The sequence below is a fragment of the Haemaphysalis longicornis genome, unplaced genomic scaffold, assembly GCF_048455015.1.
Source record: "Haemaphysalis longicornis isolate Haplotype H1 unplaced genomic scaffold, Haemaphysalis longicornis Haplotype H1 scaffold_5, whole genome shotgun sequence".
Taxonomy (NCBI): Eukaryota; Metazoa; Arthropoda; class Arachnida; order Ixodida; family Ixodidae; genus Haemaphysalis; species Haemaphysalis longicornis.
Window position 1 is genome coordinate 152,779,586 of NW_027526385.1, and position 20,280 is coordinate 152,799,865.

Consider the following 20,280-nt stretch of genomic DNA (forward strand, 5'->3'; position numbering starts at 1 on the left):
GTCGGTATTTAAATATAAACGCATTTTGGGTTTTGCCATTTGAGGTTTGGTTTCGTTAAGCGTTTAACTAAAAGAATCTACTGTTCGGGAATGGCGCTGTATGATTTACGCCACCTACAACATATTCTCTCACCGATGAGACGACAGATCTGGCTTGATTGCCGCGAGTTGGCCGTAGGGTTAAGAACAGCGTCTGCGCGCTTTCCGAGTCCGAACAACAACGTCAGCTTCTTACGCTGTTCAATCGATGACGATCAGAGGTTACGTTTCATGATGATGATGATGATGATGACGACGATGATGATGATGGTGATGATGATGATGAATAGAGCTGAGCTTTGATACAGTTGACAGCGGGGGGCGACACTGAAGTAACCGACGGCGGCGCTTGTAGTATGCTGCAATGGAGACTAGCGGCCTTAACCCCATTGCGGCGGTATAAAGGACGCATACCCTTAGGCCAAATGTGCTCAGCATCCGTACGTACTCCTGTGAACCCACGCAGACATGATCTCGGCGTACAAGTGCTGGGACAGACGCAAGTACCGTGACTGCTTCGCCAGCCTGCTCCAGGATACGCTAATCCGCCAGTACATCGACGCGGGGCAGCAGGACAACCCTCAGAGGTCGAGGATCTGCAAGTGAGTTGGCCGCACCTCGACGCATTTTCGTCATGGATTTTCCGCGTCTAGGGCGCGCTACTTGTTCATTATGCCGGAACGATGTCGAATCTTCCCAAATTATTGATTCAATCATTGAACCACCACCTGTATTTTAAAGAGGCCATGAAGGCAGAATACAAGTTTGCTATATTCAAAAGACTCCCTTATGTATAGATAAAAAAGATATCAATTTTATCGCCAGCTCTAAAAAATAATGCAGATGATAATGAAAACCGGTGAAGCAGTGGCACCCCTTCGGTCACTTTCCACCGATTGTTTATGCAATTAACGAAACTTGTTTGTACGATTGTGCGGCCACCCACCAATTCCATGGCGAAGACACGTGACTAGCCTTTTGCATTGGGGGCTGAGTTCTGTTTAATCGTGTCATCTAAATGCTTACGTGTATTTGACAAACTGAAGAATATGTTTTCACTGCTGCCGCACATTAGGCCACTGCTGCCCATTTGCGGCACAGTAGCGTAAAATTTGAGAGCCTTTCAATATTTGTTGCGTTTTTTTTTGCTAAATGTATTTTCTGGGTAGAATCTAGCTCCGCGAGTTGCCAATGGCTGGTTCTCTGAACCTGAACAAAGTGGTATTTTCTTTTAAGGCTCCTTTCAGCTAAAATAGTTCTTGCACGGCTCTATCATTCAAGAACAAGCCGATGAAAGAAATTGTGCACAATTACCCTCCCTTCTTTCGGAAATTTAAGCGGAGCTCGTTGGAGAATATCAATCTGTGGTGCAATGGGGTTAACACTAGTGACAGACGTGCGCCTATTTTCAATTATATATACCATTCCTTGCGTCTCCTTCGGTAACTATCAGTGCTGGATTCCAGCGCCTACAGCCTCTACTCTAGCAGAGCGCTTTAGCAGCAGCAGTTGGTGAATGGCTTGTATCGACTGCATTGTTGATCTTCCCCAAAACTCTGCATAAGCAGAAAGGTGAAAAATTAAAAAGATCTTGTACATGCCGCGACTGCCTGATGAGCGGGGAAACCTCGTGTCATCATTTCGCACCTCCAGCACTGGGCATCCCCTAAGTTTTTATCCTCCACAGTAGCCGCCACGGAAGGTACCAAAGTGCAATGCCGGTTTCATCTAGACACCATATGCCCTACTCCTCCACTTTCTATCTCACTTTTCTCGATTTTCTTCACTTGCAAGTTCCTGCTAACGCTGCCAGCCTACCCGCCTCATTCGGATTACTCGGCGAACTTTAATATGTTCATCATCTAATCCATTGCTGTGCTCTTCCTTTGTTTCTGCCGCACAGTTACGTAGTACATCGAGTATGTAAATATTAGGACATTCATCACTAAGCTGTAAACAGACCACTGAACGTTACTGTGAAATTCCGGCGCTTGTCTTGTACTGTCAAACCTGCTCTTAGTGCTATCTGGTGACGTAAAACTTAACCCAGGCCACCAAAAACAACCCCTGACCCTATCCTAACCGCTATTCTAAAGCTAGAAGCAGGGCAAGCCAACCTACGCACCGAAATAGAGAAGCTCAAGCTAACCCATGAAACACATCCCAGCCAGTTGTCCACTCTAACCAATCGACTGCTAGCGCTCGAATCCCAACTAAGCAACCGTAATACGAATGCCGAAATGACCACTGACGACCAGTTAACCCAGGAAATAACAATGCTAAAAACCGAAAGCACCGACTTAAGCAAACGCCTCAGAAGAAATAACCTGCTGTTCCTAGGTCTAGACGACACAGATAAACAATCATGGAAGGAATCGGAAGAAAAAGTTGTGGCATTCTGCCAGACAAACTTAAACTTCCAACTTAATGCAGGCGACATTGAAAGGGCTCATCGTATCGGAACCGCCTCTCTCAACAAAAAACGGCCTATCATCGTCAAGTTTAATAACTAAAACAAAAGAAAGCATACTATCATGTGGGCAAAAATTAAAAAATACTGACTACGCGATTAGGGAACACTTCGCATCGGCCACACGCCTAGCCCGGTCCAAGCAACCAAAAATTCATAAAACCTAAAAACTGCGCGTTCAATCTAAGATTAGACAAGGTGCTCGTTGGCAATAAATGCTACATCTACAACGCTGCCACAGAAAGCATTAGTGAATGCACAAAGTTTTCGATTAGCTTTGCGGGTCATGACAAACCACCTCTTGGCACTAACAATGGCGTCAAATAACGTAAACCAGATCGTTCCACCAGTTTCCCATCTCAACGGTGACAGTTATCATTCCTGAAGCTTAACGTCATGTTCACCTACATGGGAAGCGTAATGCCAAAACCCATCGAACTTAGCAGTTTCAATGATGACACTGAAGCCGATCTCCTTGTACTAACCGAAACTTTGCTGCACAGCAACATTAGTGAAAACGAGGTCCTCCCTTCTAACCAAAACTTTAATGTGTTTCGCCGCGATCGTATTTGTCGCAGAGGAGGTGGCGTCCTTATCGCTATCAAAAACACACTGTCATCATCGCTTGTATTACAGGATGATAACCTTGAATTATTCTGCACCCTCCTACAAAATCCCGCGGTCAAAGCGATTTTCAGCCTCTGCTACCGGCCACCTCACAGCCACCGATCCTTATGTGATTCACTCACACGTGCCCTAACTAACATAAAAACCAAACATCCTCACACTCCCGTTTTCGTGTTTGGCGATTTCAACTTCCCTGAGATAAGCTGGACTCTGCTTTCGAAACCGAACAAAACCACTACTAATGAAGCCAACCAATTTATTAATCTTGCTTTAGACTTTAACCTCTACTAAGTTACATCATGCCCTACACGGGGCAACAACACACTCGATTTGTTCCTAACCACCTGCCCTGCTGACATTAAAAGTGTAAACGTTTTGCCTGCATTAGTGACCACAGTTTGCTCGACATCTCCCTAGCCCTTCCGTTTGCACGAAAATCCCCTAGCACGAAACTGATTACTAACTACAAGCGTGGTAATTACGACGCCATTAACAATGAACTTCTGCGATTTTATTCGTCCTTCTGTAAAACCTACGAAACACACACTCCTAATGCTAACTGGGAATTGTACAAAAATGAACTATTAAACTTTAAAAATTATATTTATTCTTAGCCTATTGTGAAATATGATTCTAATAACCCATGGTTTAATAACTGCCTAAAACGAATTCGGAATAGAAAAAAAACGCTTCTACCTATCAGCCAAAGCAAAAAATGAACCACTAGCGTGGGACCGCTGCCAGCCATCTGCGACTCAATACGAAAAAGAAATAGCCGATGCCAAGATAAATTCTTTTCAACGGACCTACTATCCATACTGAAAACTAATCCAAACAAGTTCTGGCGCTTACTGTCCCCTAAGTCGAAGACTAATCAACTTGAACTCACAAACATGGACGGTCAACTTATAGACAGTGACAAATGTGCTACATTTCTCAACGACTACTTTACATCTGTGTTCACTCCCGTTAACAACGCATCCATCACAGCTCAACCATAAACACCATCCAGTGCAGAACCCGACATTCCACTTAGTCCTAAAGGTATAGCCCAATTAATTAGTACACTGAAGTTAATTTCATCTGCCCGGTTGTGACGAGATTAACAGTAAGTTACTAAAAAATACTATCCTCGTCTCAAGTGAAATCCTATGTCTAATATTTGATCAATCCGTACACAGAGGCCAGGTTTCAGACGACTGGAAAAAAGCAAAAATAACCCCCGTCTTTAAATCAGGCAGTCACTCTTCACCAGCTAATTACCGCCTTATTTCTCCTACGTGCATATCGTCCAAGCCTCTCGAAGACATAATAGCATCTCATGTCATGAATCATCTGGAAAGCATGAATTACTTTTTCCCATACCAACATGAATTTCAGGAAATTTTAGTCGTGCGAAACACAGCTCGCTGAGTTTGCGCACGACATTCAAGTTAACGTGGATAACAACCTCCAAACGGACGCCATGTTCTTAGACTTTGCAAAGGCATTTGATCGCGTCCCACATAACCAACTACTCTCAAAATTAACTTGCGTCGGTTTAAAGACGAACATAATAAATCGGATTCCGGACTTTCTTACAGGCCGCTTGCAATTCACTTTCGCCAATAACAACCAATCACGGCTTACAGCTGTTACATCGGGGGTACCACAGGGTGCCAGTCTATCGCCACTTTTATTTCTAATTGATATAAATGATCTGCCAACTAACATAAAAAGTAAACTAAGACTATTTGCCGACGATTGTGTCCTCTACTCTGCAATTAAAAGCCCCGACGATACCAGCACCCTACAAGATGACCTTAACACTATCGCATTATGGTGCAATAATTGGCTCAAGCCCCTTAACTTATAGAAATACAAACTAATCTCATTCTCTCGTAAACGCTCCATCACCCACCACACTTACAATATTAATGCTGTTTCCATATGCTCTGTAACATCGTATAAATACTTAGGCGTTCACATGACACGATCATTATCATGGGAATTACACATCGACACAATCTGTTCCGAAGCATCAAGGATACTTGGTTACCTCCGACGAAATCTGAAATCCGCGGCCATAGAAATATAAAAACTTGCTTATCTAACATTCGTGAGGCCAAAACTTGAATGCGCGCAATCAATCCGGCATCTATCCCAAGCATATTTGACCACTATCCTAGAATGCATACAATATCGTGCAGCTCGCTTTATCATCTCCCAATACTACTCCGGAACCAGCGTCACATCATTAAAACAGTCCATTTCCCTACCGTAACTTGTATCGCGCCGTCATATCGCACGTTTATGACTGCTTCATGGGGCCTACTATCATCCAAAATCCGGGCACGAATTATTAAAACCATCCCATCGCATGTCAGCGCGCCTAAATCACACCCAGGCAAAAGCACACTTACCCAGTCGAACATCGGCATTCACAAGTTCGTTCTTTCCCAATGCAATACCCCTTTGGAATTCGCTACCCGACAATACAGTATCATGCACTGACCACGCATCTTTTCGAAAAAAATTGAACAACCATTATCACCACTCCGAACATCAATGCTGTGTCTAATATAGCTCCTGACTTTTTTAACCTGTACAATTGCTCTTGCTTGTCTTTTATTTATGTGTGCTTTTTTCTTCTTTTTTTTCTTTTTTAGCTTGATAACTTAACATGTGTATTTGGTAATTTGGTATTAGTTTTCCCTGATCTGCTTTTTTTGTTCTTGTTAGTTGTGCTGACTGATGCATGTCAGTCACTATTTTTCTTGTATTATTTTTTCTTTTTTGCCCAGTTGTATATATCATACACTTGCGCATTGTCTTTCCTATATGTATTTGCCCACCCCCCTTATGTAATGCCTTCGGGCCCTTAAGGAACTAAAAAATGAAATGAAAAAAAATTAAATGTTCCCCAGCGTCCGCACTACTGTACGCACGTCCCACGGCGTGACGAGTAGTTTCGCCACAGTTTCCTGGTCTGTAAAGCTAACCTTACGCCTGTACCAGCTCACATCTGTAGTTTGACCAGCTAAATGTTTACTTCGAAGCTGAATCCTTCATCGAAATTTTGCTGTCCTACATTCGTCGCAGGAATTAATAACTCAGACGTCGCCTGAGGCCTTCTTACGGGATAAGAATGCCAACGCATAAAGTCTTCTTGAACCCCGCTGAGCGCTGCTTGGAGTTTCCACTGCGGAGGGTAATCGTTTCGTCTTTTGCCGCGGAGTATTCCCATTGCACTTGCGTGGACGGCCAGATATCGCTGCTGTTGATGCTGTGGCCGCTGGATGTATGGATACATGGACGCATTTTACACTATAGTATACCGGTACGACACGTACAGCCTTCTATAGGGGATTGGCATGCATAAGTCTGTAGCACTCTGGGTTCAAGATATAAAGGCGTGAACTTTTATTGCGGTGCCAAGTTTCCTCATGACTGAGCTCTGTATACGAAGAGGCTTTGCGGTGGCGTGACTAATCAGCTCCTAATCAAACTCGGCATGCGTCGTCCATAAAACCACCCAGTTTTATTTGGAAAGAACAATTGATTTGATATGATTTGATGCCGCGACAACAGCTGTGTAAAGATCATGAGTCACTGCAAAAATTGAAATAAATGGAGGTGTCAGGATGTAGCGCAGTAATGGCGGTCTCGGCCACTATTGATGCGCGTATGGCAGCAAGGGTGGGCATAAGTGCGCAGAGGCTGCGTTGCTGATGTCCTGGTGAGCGTTCACGTAAATCCGAAGAACTACGGATCATGTGAAGAGACCCCTTTGATTCGGTCAACCGAAATATCATCGGAACTTAAACAACCATCCGTTGCTGCGTGCACTGCGAGTGGGACACGAGACGGTTTTGAAAAATTTGGCGCCAATCCACTCACTGAATGCGGAAAGCCATGTAGCTGCTTATCTTCTCGTACTCCAGAGAATACCATGAGGCTTACAAAAATAACATAAATGAAAGCGCCTTTTCCCACTGCGTATAACGGGCCCACAGCGTACTACTACAGCAGCGCCACCAGAGTGCGCCTACACAAGCACCTCCGCGGACAAGGCACCTCGCACGCACCTGCCGAACAAGTACTGCGGCTGCTCCCGCACCTTACAGTTTCGTTTTAGCATCCACTGGACGGAAATATGGCGCTATTGGGTACGGAAGCTGGCCCATTCTATGTCCTGCCCATCCGGGGTGCGCGACTTCATACTACAGGAGCGCAGGGCTTCTGCCCGGGAGCTGACGGCACACTATTCCTCTCCCGTCCGCCGCAGTCCTCTGTCTTGTTTGGCACGTGCCGTGTTCCTGACACGGACCTAACACACCCTGGAAACGTTTGCCGGGCATACATACGGGAGCTGGAGGTGCAAAGCTGTCAGGTAAAAATTGAATTCAGGAACACCAAATTTAAAAGGAGTCGGCCGACAGCCTTTACACAAAGCTGAGCAGGAGTACGTTCGGGACAACACGCGTCCCCGGAATATACACACGTAAGTTTCTGTATTCGTCCTAAACGTAAAACAAAAATAGATGGAAAAGAACTGAATCCCAAAGGCAATACCGGTCACGGTAAACGTCATTTCACCTACCGCGGTTGTCTGCGGGTTTTTTATTTCATTGTGGCAATGAAACTACTCAAAGAAAATTGTTTTACGGCTCCTCCACCTGCTTTTCTTGGCAGCACATAGCCCCAAGTGGCAGGTAGCTGAAAATTGGTAAGCCATAATTATCGAAGGCACACGCCGAGCCCGCACGCTTAAAAACGGGCACATGTACGAGGTTTAATTTCGGCAAAATTGTTTGAATAATTATCAATTCCACAAATTGTATTAGCAGTGTTGATGGCGCAAACCTACACAAACTCTCTTTGGCGTTGAGAAGCGTCAATGTTCACGGGTGCACTGCACCAACTTTGCGATGTCGCGCAGGAAGTGGTCCTCCCTATCCGGCAGCTGCTTCGACGAGTCTCACGAGGTGGAGTGTCCAGAGGGCAACGCAGCTGCGGGCCGCCAGCACTTCCGGGATCTTCTCGCTGCCTATGTGGCCAGCTTCGGCTGCCCGTACAACAGCGCGGACGTGAGCAAGCCCTCCTTGCTGGGAGCGACTCTCCTTGCCCTCGTTTCGGTGCTGCTGCTTCGTACTGGCGCCATTTTCTGAGCAACGCCGCCCGGCCTGTGAACGCGCAGCCTTAGGGCTCTAATTCCTGTGACTCATACGTGCATTCGAAACTCAGGGGAGTGCAGAAGCCGCAGTTCTAGGGAGGCGCCGTTATTAGTCATCTTACTTGACGAAACCTCTATGCGAGCCGGTTTTCGTGACTGCAATCCTCTCTGTATCGTTATGTTGTTTTCTACAAGGAAGTTTCTCATGTTTCAATTTCGCATGGCATCTCAATTACTCTTCAGTTAAATATCGCGTGTTGTATGCCCCCAAATAAACGTGAATTTTTTTCGCTAATTCCTTAAACTACCACCATCATTCTCAGTTACAATGGCATTCTTACCGCTTTTCTTGTGTGGTAAGTGACAGTGAACTGATTGTGTAAGCAATAAAATTATAGCCATTACACGTCGAAATATTGCCTTGGTGTTATTTTTGTATCCATTAATAAGAAGTCATAACACATTTTTACCGACTGTTGCAAAGTGAGTGCGCGATACCTGTGTCCCACGGAAAACTAACCCGTGTTACAGCTAATGTCATTCAAAACGGATGACATTAGTTGATACTGACACTTAGTTATTCCGTAGTGCCTACACGGAGAAATAAATTTCATTTAATTACATTATTGTCACGTGTTTCCCAACACCGGCGCCAAGAGGCGACTCTGACGACGAAGAAGTGGTTAAGTACCCGTGTTCTGTGATCATCGTCATTCATAGCTCTGGCGCTCGCGCTTGGTACCTAGTGCTTGGGGTCTCCTGAAAAGGCTGCGACTACTTCTGCTCACCTGGCCGTCGCCTTCAAGGACCCCGGCTCAACAACTGCGTGTTTATAGCACGCGAAAATATTATTATTGCTAATGAGCAGTCACGTCGCCGAATTGGATGATTCTAATGTAAATGTGTTCATAATGTATTGACACATTTTTTAAAATTTTGAAAACAAACTGAATTTGGATTGAACAACTTTTTATTTTCCCAAATTTGTCGCTTAGCCGTCGGTCAGGAGTCCTTGGTCTCTGGCGGCGGTCGGGGCCATCAGGACGAGCCGGGTCTGGATACCCTACACTCTAAACTTTTTTTCCTCCCATATACTCCCTAGAGGTTCTTTTTCGCCTGTCCTCTAGTGGTCCTCCTTGTAGGAGTTTTTTTACTACAGTACTTTTGTTTACCTCCTCAAAACAGGGCGTTTTTAGGTTATAGAAAGGAGGTATTTAGGGAGTGTTAAGAAATGTTTGGGAGATTTTAAGGAGGTCAAAATGGAGTATTCTTTACATCCTGAAGGGCGTTTTTATGTGATGTTTATGAAATTTTTAGGCGGGTAAATAGGAGCCTATTACGGCTCCTTTTGGAAGTACTTATGTTAGTTTAGGGGCGTTTTTAGGAGGTTCAAGGGAAGCATTTACTTCTTTTGAATGGAGTTTGACGAAAGCTTGGGGTGTTTTGTAGGCCTTCCGAAAGGAGGTTTTCAAGGCCACAAGGGAGAATTTCTAGTTCCCTGCGGGAGTACTGATTTCACACGGTTTTTCTCGATTTCAGGTTTATTTCAAACGAACTTTCGCAGACGAGTTTACATGGTACATGGTGTACACAAGGAGGTTTCGAAATAAATACTTATGGCGACCTCATATTGGAAATCACAAATGGTACATTGCTAAATAACACGCCAGTTAGGAATTGAAGACAGCAATACGATGCTAGTTGAACAAACCGCAGAAACAATATTACTACAAGAACTGGAAATACGCGAAAAATAAAGATAGGCACAAACACAACCGCATGGTAATTGAAATCATCATCGAATACTAGCGGATCGAGAACGCGTCAGTACTTATCAGAACTTATCAGTACGCATCAGCGCTCAGTACACAGTGAAAAAAAATGGTTGCAGTGGTTTACAACAACAAAAAAATTCAGTAGGCGGTGAAATGAGCGAGAGCTGTGTGCTAGTTGAACAAATTGTAGAAACAATAATAATACAAGAACTGAAAATAGTTGAAAAACAAATAGGCACAAACACAACCGCATGGTAAGTGAAATCATTATATAATACTAGAGGATCGAGAACGCGTCAGTATTTATCAGAACTTATCAGTACGCATTAGTACTAAGTACACAAAGTGAAGAAAAAATGGTTGCAGTGGTTTCCAACAACAAAACAATTTTTCAATTTGTGGTGAAATGAGCGAGAGCTGTGCAACGATTTGATATTGAAAGGTAACAAGCATTTTGTGGGTGGTAAAGGCACAAGAGATAAATGATGTAGGAGACAGACTGCAGTTAAATGGCTATGGATAAATGAGTAATATAAAGAACGAAAAATATGCTGCGGAAAATACCAGTGCATTTTGATAAAGACACAAATGCGCCAAGAAAAGTGACCGAGTCTGACAGGTTAATTGCAATAATATAGAACAGAATGGGTGGTATCGCGACAGCTTCTTTAGAGTGAGAACAAAAAGCCATGAAATTCGTTTTTTTCGGATAATTTTTAGTTGATTCATTTCGCACCAGTTGCCAATATTATTTAGATAATTGTTTCAAGTTAAATTAGTTGGTTAATATTATTGCTTCACTGAAAGATACCTGTATTATCAGCATACAGAACGGCCCATCAAATACCCCTTTTCTGTAAAAAAAGAAAAAGAAAAAGTCAGAAATATAATACGGAATTCTTTTTGACTACTATCCAATGATTACAGGATTGAAAACAAATATTAGTGAGCGATATTGATACGATAAAAGTTAATTAGTTCTAAATCCATCACACGTGGTTTGGTGCTGGCAAGGTCCAAAAAGGTATGTTCCACAAAAGTTAGAGCTCTGTGTGCCTTCTTGGTATATTGAATGTTTAAAACCCAGAACGATGCAAACAGACTACACAGTCCTCCCAGTAAAGATGATGCAGTCAAGACACGCTGGCCATCGATGTGGAGGCTAACTTCCCCGTTCACGGAATGCAGGCAGGGAGTGAGAGGAACATCTGTCTGAAAAAGCAAAAAAGAAAAAAATTCCCTGCATTTCCCCGAGGGGAAGAATGTGAAAGTGCGAATGCACGAGTTGAATTTGCGCGGTTCGGTAATGTTCGCGAAAGAGAGATCACACACACACACACAACTACAAAGAAAGAAAGATGCATTTATTCACAGACACCTATTTGTGTTGTCGTTGTACTTGATTGCTAGAAGGATCGCTTTGTGGTCCGTGAAATGGACCACAATGGATCCCCCTGGCCAATCCCCCATCTCCCCCCGTTGCTAGGGTAGACGAGGAGCGCGCGCACCCGCAGCTGTTGCTATGCGGACGACGGCGGCGGACGATTCAGGCTCGCTTAAGAAGTGCATTCGCACTTTAAAAAAATGCCCCACACGTAAAATTACAAACAGACACTATGGTAAATGAACTTAATAATTCGGTACAGTAATAAAATTGTAAGGCCAGGTTCCTTGCGAGTTCCAGTACCTAAATTAGGAACGCAAAGGCTTCATAAAACCAAGTGCCAGTACATTAACCGTCGTGGCTTTGGCAGCAATAAAAAAGATATTACTTCCGCACAATATACTCGAGCACAACTTTAAATGACAGTGAAGATAAAATGCAAGTCTCTGTAGGTTGATAGATGAGTTTTTGTTTTTGACTGAAAAACACTCTGGTATTGCATGATTTTGTTAACTGCTGTCTCTTGCTTTAAGATGCCAGCTTGCATCTATTCAAGTGAATGGGCACACTGTTAAAGATCCAAACCCTTACACTGCCTCTCCCCTACCATGGTGGCTCACTTTCATAAAAAAAGTGCAGCTTTTTCGAGCTGGACAGCTGTTGCAAGCTGTGGCAATACTCACTTCTGCTGGAGGGGCCAACTTAGTTTCCGACTGCAGCCTTGCCTTGTACAGCACAGCCTATCCTGCCTTAAGATCTATGAAGTCATTCAACTCGATCATGTATCAGGATCTGCAGAAGAAAATCGTGTCAGCAAATAATGAATTCATGCCGGACAGGCACCCACTGTTTCAGTTATACTTGCAGATACCTCCACCTATTTCCCTCCTGGTGTTACATCCAAACCTAATTTGTTACGGCTTGTCTCATCAAGTATGGTCATCTGTCATAACACAGCTAGTCATACAGGAAAGTCCTTCACTGGGTCAGAAAACACTTTCTTTTTTTACTGTAGTGATAAACTAGGCGACTCAGTCATCCGTATTCTGACAACTTAATATTCTGTGTCACCGAGCTGACAAGCATGATTGGTGCATAAGGTCATTTGTAGCCGCAACCCTTGCTACAGCCTTGTTAGCTAACGTAAACCTCTTTCATGGCACCAAATTACTTGTGATTGCATGGCAACCAAAAAAAACAGCTGAAATGGAAACGCTATTCTCGCAAACTTACCAACGCTGCATGCCACCCACACCTACCTTAGTTAATTTACCGGGATTGTAGAAGTTTCCGTCACGCAAAACCACAGTGCACTTTTTTTTTGGAGCTGCAAGCTCCGTGTCAAAATCGAGTATCAGATGAATCGAGTAATTTTTGTGTATGATCTTACTATTGATTATGACAAAGTTATTACCAACAAAGTGTGTGCATTGTTCTTCTAAAAAATGATATCCTTTTTTATGCCCGGCAGGCTTGTGTCATGCTACGGCAAACTCGGTTCTCTTCCATAAGGGCATGAATTTGTGTTTTTAATTACGTGGCCTTAGCTGGCGACTGACGGGCCCCGATTGTATACAGACCCCACATTATCATCCGAAAGGGAATAAAAACATTTCGGTTTCGAACCACGTCGCCGTCGTGGTCCACACTATATGCATTTAATCGTTCGATAGGCTCATAGCATCTTTTACGCATGTAACCGTTTTTTTAATAGGGTACGCTGTTAGATGTGAAGAGTCGACTCAAGCGAGCAAACAACCCCACCGAATCTACAGGGCACAGTTTTCGAAGGGGGTGGCCGTCTGATCTGCGGCTTTCGCCGACCAGAGCGCTAAGAATGAGTCAGAGCCTTGAACGAAAACAACACAAAGACTTATATTTGGACAGGCAAGCCATCAGGAGCGTTAATAAATAGATATTACAAAGTAGAGAAGTTAACTAAAAAGAACACGAGCAGTTCGATGCATATGAGAGACAGAATCCCACAATATTCACCGACCGGGCCCGACGATGCACCGCTGTCGGAGGCGATTCGGCTACCTGAGTAACCGTCACGTTGCTTTGAAACGACTCCGCACGCGACAGACGATTTCATCTCGAATGCCCTGTTACAAACCGGCCTACAAAAGAATGCGAATGCATACCCCAAAAGCCACAAACAAGTACAATAAAACGAGTGTGCGCTTTTTTCTTTACCCGTGCGTGTACGTGCTGTGTGCGGCACGCGTACTTCGCAGTTAACCCTATTCAAACGTTTGGCAAACGCATCGACTGATAACAGACCACTTACCAGCGAGCTGTCCACAGCTGTCGCCGTATCCAAATGCTGTTAGCGGCTGTTCCTCGTGTGACAGGGGCACATAAAAATCTTTCCACCAAATGGCACTACTAGTCCTTCTCAAATAAGAAAAAAACGATGGCCCAAGGCGAGGCTTGAAGCTCCGGCCGCACCGAGCCACCGGCCGCGCTGCGTCGATAGCACGGACGTTGTTTACATCCGGGCAGCAAGTCGTGCCGCCAGGGCAAGTTGAGTCGCTGCAGTCGGGTGCGTTGGCGCGCTGGCACGAGAATTTCAATCGTCTATATAGGCCTCCTGCGCTGCCCAGGGGGCGCTGCGTAAGCGGCTCTCGGGCAGTACTTCCGGGTAGTACAGAGCTGCGCGGGTCCCATAGGGTCCCGTGTTGACAGAAGCAAAATGAGCTCGACGCTCCCGATTATTTTACGACGTGGTCACCAGCTCATCCCCGACGCGTCCGATCTATTTCAGCGATCAACTTGGCATTAGGGGGGAAAGCTTTCCAGTGCTAAACACGTTTACAGCGCCTACGAAAGTGCCGGGATCGTGACGGCGTCTGCTACTCGCAGGTTCACCCATCGATGGTCGTACGAAGTGAAATTTTAAGTGAAATTTCTAGTTTAAACTAATGCTCTAGGTGACAAAGACTTCTCAAAAACAGCCAAGTAGAGTGACGTAATCGGCGATGATCGCGCTTTAAAAAGCCAGCGAGTCCGGCGGACCGCAGGCTCGCCTGCTGCGGTACGCCGCTCTTTTGCGTACCTGCACACTATGCGTGCACTTCCATTAAACAGTACTCGTTTGCGTCGCCGTTACGAATGCACGGTGCAGCGTTAGCTTGCCGTTTTGTTGCGTGTCTCAGTGACAAAATGCCGCGACCGTCAGAAGCGTGAAATCTGTTTTGCGATTCCGAAATTAGTGGCCGTAAAACAAAGTGGTCGGGCGAACTAAGAGGCCGCTCGCTTTCCTTGTTTGCTCTCCCTTTACTTAATTACGCTCTTGCAGCATACATTCCCACTTCGCACTTAATAGCCTAGAATGAGAGTCAGCAACGGCCGAGTTCCATGCAGCCGACACGCCGGAGGGCTGGACGGCAAATCGGGTGGGAGGAAGGGGGGGGGGGGGGGCTTTGAATTCAGCGAATTTCTAATAATATTTGACAATAATCTGGCGAAGTGTGAAGATGGGGGGGAGGCAATTCAACTGGAGGACGCCAATTCTCTGTTCTTGTCTCGCTGTCTAACTCCATTTGAAGTCAAAACTGGCGGGTCGGCGTTCAGATTCGACGACCCCTGCACTAGAAAACCAACACAGTCAGTGGTGATCGTATGTAAATATCCGGGGCCCCGCGCCGTGTATGCGGCTGTGTTATGTGATGTTACAGAAGTACACATCTCTGCAGGCAGCGGGCGTGTGATTTGGTGCATGTTTTGCGTCCTTTAATATCGCTTAATTTGTTTATTTGGCGCTATTGCATCACCTACTCGCTAGTATACATGTACCCTGCCGTTCGTAAATCGTGCGGCGTAAAACGTTACGCAAGAATAATTTAGTTTGCGAAAATACAAAACAAAATTTCCACTCGTTTTCAATGCTGTGCCAGCAGTGTGAGCTGTGCAGTGTGAGCAGTGTGGCCCATAAAGGGGTTATCGTTTTCAAGGCGGTGCCAGGCCAGCAGTGTGAGCTGAGTCGGCTGCGCAATTCTTCGCTTGCATGCTCCCTCTGAAGCTACCTTTTGCAGTTACCTGAGGATATAGGATGAGCAGCGTTCCGTGTTTATGCTACTCGTGAACTTTCCTTTGTCGACCGCACGCAAGAAGAAAAAACTGCAACTGTCGTCAAACATTTAAACCACCCGACCTGGCGATACTGTCCCACGCCGCGGCCACCGCGAAAGCTCGCTCAAAAGAAAGCCGACAAATCGTCATCTTTTAGCGGATATTATTTTGTTTAGCCTCTGCAACTACTTTAAGGGCTATTTCATACAGTATGCAGTCATTTAAACACACCACAAAGCGCCATAACCAACTTTCACTCTGGCTTGTAATTGAAAACACATGGAGGGCGGCGAGGGTCGTCTGCTTTTGTACTACCCAGAGGCGTTGGCCGCTAGGGGCGCTGCATGTCGCCAAAACTCCAGCGCAGGAGGCCTATATGCGCAAGCAAGCGAAGCAGATGAGCATTGCAATTGTTTGCAACGGCGAGAACTGTCTCTTTGTTATCAGCAGAGTTTGACAACACCTATCGCCAAAATAAACAGATTGAAACAACACGGCCGCGCTGTCTGCCTGTGATCGCGCTGGCTGAAGCATCTATACGGGTATACGTACGGTATGGGGTTTGTAGCTGCATGCAACCGTCGCGTCCTGCTTACTCGTTCTAATTAGCATTAGGCCACGGTTGAAGTGCTGATACACGGAAACAACACAAGACTAACATGGCGACCGCCCGCTTGGGATGATTATGCCAGATGGGGAGTTTATTTTGGACGTGGTACTATACAAGGAACTGAACGCCATCTCACAAATGGTGTTAAGCGGTTCTAAATCCTCCCTTTTGCTACACGGATGGGCAACTGTACTACCATGGAGGTTCGTCCACATTTTTAGACCATGCCTAGGGAGTACATTTTTTGCTACAAGTACTTTTCAGGGCACATTACTTGATTAAAACTCCATTTCCGGCTAGTTTGCGTTTACAGTGTAGTCGGAGCTGATTAGCGCGGTCTCCCCCTGCTCCTTCGCACTTATGATGAGTGCAGGCTGCCCTGCCTTGCTGCTTTGGGGGTCGTTTCTCCGGAGAGGACAAGACCATACCATGTGATGTATGTCAGCCCTATCACCGCACGCCTTCCATTTATCTGAATAGAGCCCTGGGTAACATCGGCTGTAAGCCACTGGATTGGGGAAGCAATCGGTCTGCAGCCGTCGCGACGCTACTGACTGACATTTGCTCAGTGTCTTGCCTGGGGCTGCGAATTTTGTCTTTTGCAGCCTATAGTGGTCAATTATATCTCGGTAGTACACCAGCCTGTCCCTTCCTGACCGTCGTATGGAGTGCACGTCTTTGTCAGGAGTTTCGACACACGAAGTGTTTCTATTCGGTCATCGTCCGACCCTTCGAATCGGTGCAGTAAGATGCTCAGGTTGTGCTTTTGAGTTTCTTGCTATTTTACGGGTCAATAAGCCAGCGAAGAATGCTCCGAGTTTTCGCGAGGCCAATCTGGGGTTCCATGCTGTCGCATGTACTGTACCAATTTTGCCGTGTTAGTTGGTTTGCATAGTCATCAATCTCCCGGTTCAGGGCTGCCAGACGTCTGCGTAAATTACGATTTACAACTGAGCTCCCTAAAAAAAAACTAAAGAAATCTTTTTTAATAAAAACCATGCATGGCTGGTATAGGCGAATATGTTGATGTCACAACCCGAGTTGTGTAAAGAACAAATCCGAATCTGGGTTGCAGCAAACATGGAGGAGCTTTGTGACTGTGTGGCTTGGCTTCATTTCTATATGACAACATGGTAGGAGAAATGCAGATTTACTGACAGTTTGTTTGTACACGGCGCTCGCCGCCTTCATTTGTGGACTTTCTTATTTAGTGACGTGCCACTGCAGTCGGGGTTATACATTCCGGTCGGAAGCTAATGCAAACATGCTCTGTCAATGCCATCGGCATCTAATGGAATTCGCTATTCTCGTGCAGCGCCAAACCAGTAACACTAACAGCTACTGTCACTGAGTCGAAATATCATTAGATTTCTCGAATAAGAGGGGCAAATACTGCGTAACACAAATGATTGCACGTAGAAACAAAACACAATCTTCACACCAAAATACATACTGTAATGAAGTAGCAGGTAATTGTTACAACAGGAATGTATAATATTAATTCACTCGTGAAGTTTACACACGAGGGCCGACCTGTTGGTTTAACTACTCAAGCACGGTCTACACAAAGTGTACGTAAACCCACATGTTTATTTACAGTGGAGCTTACCAACGCATATATAGCAAAAAATCAACACCGTTTTATCAAGGTCTGCAGCTTACTGTTCAGTTTGGGACAAAAGAGAAGCCCAAAGTGATCTTTTTACAAAATTGATGTAGTTGCAAAATTTTCGCAGTCTATGGGGAAAGGTCGCCAGTTGGATCACCAGACGCATTTGAAAAGGAGGCCTATCCAGCGGATTCGGTAGCAGGGGTTCCTCGGGTCTAACCGTTACGGGTTCTAGGCCTACATTTGTCGCCGCTACAGGGAATTCGGCTTTTCTTAGATCTGTCTAGAACAGACGCTCCAGGAAGGCTTCGAAAAACAATTAGGCGATCCTTCCGAGCGCCACCTGAGGACGCTCGCAGGAAGAACTCGTTAGTCTCGTTCTACAAACCGTCTTCGTATTACACGACAAGTGCAAGTTTAATTCCACGAGCATCATCCTAAGTCGAAGCGTCCTTCACCAAGCGAACGAGGGTGGACACCGAAACAGTATAAAGTAAAATGAATGACCATAGCGACCCAAAGAGATAGTGTGCTGCGGCATCTATCTCAGTAGCTTCGGCCACGTAACCTCTCCCAAACGTAACGGAACCTAATCAGAGCGACTTATGCGGGCAGTGCATGGCGGTGTGTGTATTTCCCGCTTTTGTTTTCAAGCAAAAACCTAGCACGTTAAGTTGACTGGATTGCCTAGTTTCACCGCTGCACGTGACATGAATGATAGCCCGAGGAAGCGTGTTTTAAAGCTATAGCTCTCTTAGTGGGACCGGTGACGTCATGTCAGAAAACTAACGTATTTCCCCATGAACAGGTTCGTTAACTGAAAAGTTCTGATAAAGATTTCCGTACACAGGGAGCGTGCCTGAAACCTAGCTCCCGTTTTGTTAAAACGGTTGGTGGAAAACGGCGAAAATGAAATATTTTTTCACAAGACAATATACACAACGATTAGGAAGAACTACTACAATATTACGCCTTCATCTCATTAGCCCAGCATCGGAATACAATGAGATCGTTCGTAGATGCGTTTACTTTTTGCGTAAACAACCGGCGCATTGGTTCGTTCTTTGTATGCCATTTGGGTTTTTCAAGGCTTGACAATCGGTTGGACGCATTTTCAGCAAATGTTGGACGCGCTTTTAGCGAGGGTTTTGGCGCACTTTTGACGCAATTTTCCTGTCAGTACGCTTTCACGCTCCTCTCAGCTTTACTTAAGGGGGGACGAGGGTCTTAAAACTAACTTTTTTATTTATGGGTAGAAACTTATGAAAATTTGCACACGGATGTGCTTTTCTCTGTAGATTTCAAATATGCAATTATATTTGAGCTGGTGCTGTTAGTTCAAAAGTTATCATACAAAGTCTAAACCACAATTAGGTAATTTCTTACGCAGCTTTAATGAACTTTCGCATTGCATTTTGTCGCTTTTAATTACATGAATGGATAGCCAGAGAGTTCCCATACCCGATGACATTCTTCGTTTTTCTCTAAAGTCACGGCATCCTAAAAAAATATGTCAAGTACAAAAAATGGCAGTATTGGATATTTTGGCTCATCAAAATAACTGCAAGTCATTATTTATGCGTAGCCTAAACAGAAAAACTAAGAATGTCATCGGCTGCCTCAGGCTGTACTGAAAAAAATGGTACCAAGATTGACCTTATGAAGCAAAAAGAAGTTTCCAAAAAGCTGCGTAAGGCTGAGGGAAGTGACCAAAAATATGAAACTGAGAAAACTGCATTTGAAGTTTGGCCATGTGTTATGAGATGAACCGCCAGTAGTGTAGCTTCAAAATTTCCCAGTAACAAAGACATGTTCTTCCCATTTTCAAATCTGTCTTTGGATTCCAAAAATGCCAACTAGAACTGCAGATACAAAAGGCCAAATAACGGACCCCATCAGGAATTTAGCAAAATTTATCGACTTCGAATCGGTTGGCATTTTGTTAGCGTTGTGAAATCTGGTGGCGTCTTGCTGGCGTCGTGAAAACTGCAACAGTCCTTCGTGAAGTGCCATCATCTATTACAGTGCACTGTGGTACCCAGAATATTGTACACGGCAAAAGTGTGAGGGTGAAACTTGCTTTAGGTGCCCCCCTTTTTTTTGTTCTTTGGTGAGGCTATTTCATTCGCGGTTTTTATGCTGGAAGTTTGAGAGGATACAGTGGTGGGACACTGCGCAGTGTGTTTTCCGCAAATGCATCATGTTGTTAGCCTCAAAAGGGTCTTTTGGGGAAAATAAATGTAGCCGAAAGGCAAACTTTCTTGGCCTATGGGGATAAACCCATAGACGCCTTTTTCCTTCAAGCCGTGCATGGTGCGGCTATCTCCATCGGACATCACGGTTGTGTACCGCAGCCCATTCTTGGAGAGCGAGCGCTTGAACATTATCATGGCTGCCTCTACCTCCATGCGTCCTGCACCACAGTCAATGTTTCGCTGACACTCATGGTCTGCCAGCCAATCTTCGTAGCCCTCATCTGAAGCTTTGGGTCCGATGGCGCAACCTAAGCAAAAGTTAGAGAGGACTACATGATCAAT

General features: G+C 45.0%; 1 protein-coding gene across 1 annotated transcript in view; it reads left to right on the forward strand.

The window, feature by feature from the left end:
• LOC144139462 (uncharacterized) overlaps positions 1 to 8,914 on the forward strand; it is a 30,589-nt gene extending 21,675 nt beyond the window's left edge. The window contains exons 4-5 of the mRNA XM_077671797.1: positions 506 to 641; positions 8,058 to 8,914. Of these exons, the coding sequence (XP_077527923.1) occupies positions 506 to 641; positions 8,058 to 8,286 (365 nt within the window). The 3' untranslated portion in view covers positions 8,287 to 8,914. The remainder of the gene's footprint in view (positions 1 to 505; positions 642 to 8,057) is intronic.
• Positions 8,915 to 20,280: the final 11,366 nt, after the last annotated feature.